The sequence below is a fragment of the Ursus arctos genome, unplaced genomic scaffold (genome assembly GCF_023065955.2).
Source record: "Ursus arctos isolate Adak ecotype North America unplaced genomic scaffold, UrsArc2.0 scaffold_24, whole genome shotgun sequence".
NCBI classification, from domain to species: domain Eukaryota; kingdom Metazoa; phylum Chordata; class Mammalia; order Carnivora; family Ursidae; genus Ursus; species Ursus arctos.
In genome coordinates, this window is record NW_026622919.1 from 13585729 (window position 1) to 13591728 (window position 6000).

The 6000-nt window shown below is 41.1% G+C and overlaps 1 protein-coding gene across 1 annotated transcript in view; it reads left to right on the forward strand.

The window, feature by feature from the left end:
* Positions 1-5659, forward strand: part of PITPNC1 (phosphatidylinositol transfer protein cytoplasmic 1) — a 239127-nt gene extending 233468 nt beyond the window's left edge. The window contains exon 10 of the mRNA XM_044389120.3: positions 999-5659. Coding sequence (XP_044245055.1) covers positions 999-1004 — 6 coding nt within the window. The 3' untranslated portion in view covers positions 1005-5659. The remainder of the gene's footprint in view (positions 1-998) is intronic.
* Positions 5660-6000: the final 341 nt, after the last annotated feature.

A 6000-nucleotide genomic window follows, 5' to 3' on the forward strand; every position in this document is an offset into this window, starting at 1 on the left:
AGTGGGGGTGCCTCACTGGCTCGGTCGGAAGAGCATGAGACTCTTGATCTCGGGGTCATGAGTTCAAGCCCCATGTTGGGTGTAGACATTACTTAAAAATAAAGAAGTTAGGGAAAGATTAAAATTTAAAATATATATATATTTTTTTTTTACTTTCTCACTTAATAAAAACATTTTAGGTATTTACATCACCTGACAGTTCCTCTTAATGAGGCGTCACGGAATTTGTTTCCTGAATGCCAAATAATGCTTTTTTTTTTCCTTGAAAAAATGGTTTTATTTTTCTTGGCTTTGGGATAATTAGCAGGGTTTGTGGTGGTTGTCATTATCTTATTTGTTTTTTAAGCTGAATTAAATAAAACACAGCATTTAAACAATCTGAGGATGGGTACACAGTCAGGAAACCAGTAACCCCCAGAATGCAAAAAGTGTATTTATTGAATAAGAAGAAATTCTGATGATTTGCCTATTTCCCCTGTAACAGTGTACTTGTACTTACGTGCCCTAAAGTAGGTAATAATACGTATCATTTCTGGGCCATCGATTGCTGGAACTAGCCTCCCTTTATAGAAAAGATGACTAGGTCTAATAATAGCTCCATATATCACACCAGGCCAATGGCTCGCACACACACACGCACGCACACGCATACACACACACACACACACACACACACACCCAGATACTTCCCTGGTCTGGTTCTGTACTTTCCTGATCCGTCCTTATTCGGAATACTTAACACTACTCACTGAAGAGTGCTTTGGAAAATCTTGGATGGATATTCATAAAAGAATATTGTTTTTCAGAGGTTTATGCCTTAGTAAAAAGAAAAAAATCAGGGTTTAGCATTTCAGTGATAATTTGGGTTTATAATCTGGACGGGCCTCGTTATGATAGGATTCCTGTAGTTCCCTTAAAATCAGGCATGGAGGTAAATACATTTGCATCTCTTCTAAATAACTGGTCATTTTTCTTTCTATTTTTTTTTTTCTTTGAAGACATGACAATGGATGAAGTCCGAGAATTTGAACGAGCCACTCAGGAAGCCACCAACAGAAAAATTGGCGTTTTCCCACCTGCGATTTCTATCTCGAGTATCCCCCTGCTGCCTTCCTCCGTCCGCAGCGCCCCTTCCAGTGCTCCATCCACACCTCTGGCCACCGACGCCCCAGAATTTCTGTCCGTGCCCAAAGATCGACCCCGGAAAAAGTCAGCCCCAGAAACTCTCACGCTTCCAGACCCTGAGAAAAGAGCCACCCTGAATTTACCTGGCATACACTCTTCAGATAAGCCATGTCGGCCCAAATTAGAGTAACTTCCTATGAATATTTCATGGGGTTTTATATTTTCATTTGGGTTGTTTTTTTTTTTTTAAGAATCTTCTGATATAGAAAAAGACTGCTTTGTCCCTCAAACATGTTCCTTCAATCTCTGAGTGTGCATGTGGTTAAGTACCTTCCCATATAATAGGATTCCCTAAGTATGACACACAGCATCCCTCTAGATGTAAATTGTAAGACTTGCAAAGGACAGAAAGAATCTTCTGTAGCCATAGCTGGAAGCCAGGGAGGAAGCCTTGCTGTTGAGCGTTTGATGAGGTCGGTGTGGACTTCAAGAGCAAATAAATGAAAACTTCATGCCCCTGTGTTAGAATGTGTGGTGAAACAGCGAAGTCAATCTCCTCTCATCAAACCTGAAATTCTCAAAAGTACTCTCAGGCGTAACATACGTAATTGTTAAATTTTCAAACTGTTCATCACCAATACTTGAATACTAGTAGTTAACTGAGATTCCTATTTTGGTTAGTCTGACTCAGGATTTGGGGCCTAATTAACTCTTTAAATTTTTTGAAAATTTTAATTATCAACCTATAGTGGCTCCAAGTGCAATTAACAATAACTTATTTATACCTTTCACAGAATTTAATAAAGATTCCACTTGTTTCTGTCTTTTAATAACTTTCCCCTTTGTGCCCTTGTGGCCTCAGAAATCTTTCAGAATTGCACGGATGAATGTGACCATGACTGACTGACTGGGGATGGTTTGGTTTAGGAACCAAGAGGCCCAGGTGAGGCAAACATCATTTTTCTCTACAGGTACCAACAAACCTTGAATTGTTAACTTCCATCGTCCATTAAGATTCTCAGTATTTGCAATTAATTGAGTAGAATTCGTTGACTATTAGCCCATTCAAAGAAGTTCAAGGGTAGACTAAGCTCACAGGACTTTTAACACTGTCAGAATGTCTGGTTCGGGAACCCTGAAAAAGAGAACTGTCTCCCATCCCCCTCCTGCTTTTACTTTTAATAACATCCAGATTTCCCTGGAACAGATTGCCCATCACCGGACCTTAAAAAAGACTGCCATTCTCTTGCCCTTACTTGAAACCCAAATATTGGGAATGTCGCAGAAGTGGAGTAAAGACTGTCGAGTGGGAGGAGAGATGAGCAGAATTGCTGACATCTATTTGTAGAGTAAAAAGGGGAAAAGATTCCCTTCTGTCTAGCTTTCTTTCCTGCGAGCGGTGGTAATGCAAGATTAGAATCCAGGTGGACGGGAAGCAAGATCATTCAACCCAAGTGGCAGAAAACGAACTCTCCTTTGATCTAAAGAGAAAACTCTGCCACCGTCGCGCCTCACTGCCTTTCAACGCAGAAGGAAGGGCAAGCAGAATCTAGCATTTACTTTTTGTCCTCCAGGAGAGGAAGACAACAAGGTAGTTGGGCAACTCCGAGGCCCCAGCTAGCCTTCCTGACCATGACCTCCAACCTCAGGAAAGGGACCTTCCCAAAACACAAGATTCCAAAGGAAACAACATAAACCAAGGAGTATGACCTCCTTCCCACACAGCCTCTCAGCCAGTGGACCCTGCCTGCTTCTCTCAGTGCTCAGCACACGCTACATGGTGTCTTTCAAACGGATAAACTCTCCCTGGTGCAGGCGCTGGTCCCAGGAACCCAGCACCGAGTATTCTAAGTCATACGTCAGACTGTCAAGATAATTTCTTTATCTCCAGGTTGACATTTTCGCTGAATAAATAAATAAACAAACCCAGAACTCAAAGGAAACCAGTTGCAACCGGTTTAGATGGACAGTGCATCTCTTCCCTGAGAACGACAGCGTTGCAGTAAGAGATCTCTGCATGGTCTAGTAGCATGATTTCTGCTTGCGGGAAATCTTCATCTTCTCAGACCCCTTGGGCTTCTCAGTGGTCCCCTCCCCACACAGTAGTACTTAATGAGAATGTTGGGCTTTAGAACACAAAATTCTACTTTCAGAAGACACTGACATAGTATACGTATTTGCTTACCATTTGCCGGCTGAAATCAGGAGGGGGTGGGATCGTTATTTTTGCATAGAACAGATTAATTTGGGGCAGGTTGTAAGCACATCTGGCACCTTGTTTTCCCATGAACACCACTGCCATTTTTCTTTTTTGTAAAGTAGCTTCTGCTGTCAAGGCCAACGATGCTGTATGCTTTAGGAAGCTAATTTCTGATTTCCTTCTGTGAGTTTGCTTTCTCTTGTTAGCCAGTTCGATACCACAGACATCAATTTCAAAGCTGCCGATGATAGTGTCATTCTTAACCAACAAATGTGTGTTCTCTTAAAGTATGTTCGGTTTTTCCTGTCTACATGTGGTTGTGTGCATTTAAATGGGGTGGGGGCGGTGCAAATATTCCTTTAGCTGCTTTGAATATTTAATCAAGTCATCACAAGGCATAAATGACTTCAATATTTTATCTCTCTTGATTTCCAAGTGTCATTTCATATTCTCCATACCTGAGTTTGCTTACTGTGGGATACAAGCCTGCGATGAATGTGTATATAGAACGTTAATAATTCCTATAAGGATGGAAATTAAATGGTTGCATGATGGAAACGTAGAAGACAAAAAAAGCAGAAACTTGAATTCATTAAGCATGTTTGGGGAAAAATAGAATCTTTAACTCAGTGCCTCTGTCTGCAATGTGGAAACCTTCAACTTTGTTCACCAAAATTGTATTATACCTGTACATATATAAATATAGCATAGTGAGTCAGGCACCACCAGTGTTAAGTCTCTGGTAGCCAAATTAAAATAAATAACCCATAGAATAACACGTACGTTCACCCCATCTTCATCTCCAGTGTTAGTGGAGACCATCAAAGTGGCCATAAATGTCATCACTTTGGATGGATTTCCAGTGACGAAATGCCCCCGTGGTTTTCATGGACTGTAATACGGCATCGTTGGCTTTGGTTGTGCTTTCCCAGGATAAGAAGGTCTTGGTGTTTTTACTGCATAAACTTTGTCCAGGCGAGCTCTGGAGACCATTTCATTTTCCTACTGTTGGGCTGAAATAAAACAAAGCAAAGGAACAGCATAACAACAAAAAAGTCTGTGACATTTTTTCAGTTACCACCGTAAAAACCCAAACCAAGTTCATTGGTGAACTTCGTTTATAAACCCTTCTGCTTTGGGTTTGCATCTGTGTGTTGGGGGGGAAATGGTTTTAATTTGGGAGTATTTATTAGGCATGTTTTGGATTGTGAAAATAAATCTCTAAGGAGCACCGTTATGCGTGCATAACAAACACAGACAGTTAAAAAACACAAGACCTCCAAAAGAAATACGCGGTTTTCTTTCAAGACACTGGAATAAATAGTGACCTAAGAGAAAAGATTCTGACACATCTCAGAAAGTCATTTTGCCGTGAAAATTTGAAGGCTAATGTATGTATGTGGATTTTTCAGTTTTGCTTAATTTGGCATCTCGTCGTGGCTCAGAAACAACAAGGTCACTGGCTGGATTTGGTCAATAGGAATTTTACTTTTCACAAGGGCCAGAATATAATTTAGTCACATGCAATGTGTACTCAGATAATCCAATAGAGAACAGTTGTCAATCGTTTTAGTCCCTTTCTGATCATCTGACTCAGCAGGCTAGGTGAGAGACAACCTGCCATCTAAGCCCTAATGCTTGAAATTTAAAAAAAAAAAAGGGTCTGTTTAGTGACCGCAATTGATCATAAATAGACCATTTAAAACTATTCATTCTTGCTAAAACTGAAGTGTAACTCGAGCGCAGCGTTGGCATGCGGAGGCAACACACACCGGGTTCTGTGTTCTACCTTCAAAACAATCTGTTTGCATTTGAAATAGAAGTGGTTCAGCTTTTTAGGAGTTAGTGCCATAAGGGAATGTGATTATGCTAAGAACTTTGCAGACGCTGTTATTAATTATACTTCTGTTGTTAACAAGTGCTGTAGGGTAAACCTCTCAATGTTTTTGCTTACAAGTGAAAGCATGTCTGTTGAACTGCAAGTCTCCCTTCAGTTTCTATGTTATCACCACGAAGAGGTTCTTTGAGTTGTTGTTAATGCCTATGCCGCTTAACGTAGCTTCAAAGTGTCACTTTTAGGGTTTACATTTCAAGCTGGGATCTTGATTAGTTACATATATTGAGTCAAAATACCACTGCCACTGCGGAAGGACCAAGTTTTGGAATGCACAGTGTTACAGACTACAAGCAAAGCAAGCAAGAGTTGATCCTCACACATGCCACCCTTTTGTGTCATTTTATGGCTGTTTTGTGTTTTTTTTTCCCAGTTATTTATTGTTGTTAATAACTTACTTTTTCTTACATTCTGGTGTAAATAAACTACAAAGCAATCTTTCCAAGCGTAGCTTCCTTCTCTCTCTTTCTCAGCCATTGTCAAGGGAACGTTGGCAATTGTGAACCTGTGGGTCGATGGGAAAGAAGGTGTTAAGGAAGAAGGAAGAAGCCAACGGCTGGTACTTGGACCCAGGTCGAGGGGTCTCAGATGCAAAGAAGGCTGGCCTGCTAATAGGCCTATGGTGCCTTCAGGGCCAGGGGCCTGGATAGGAAAAGCCAGGGGCCAGCCCTAACTGTCCAGCCACAAAATACCCAACGCGAATCTATAACCCAGTGGAGGACATACATAGACTCATCTATCCATTAACAGGTGTTTGATTCCCCCTCGTCAAATGTGAGGC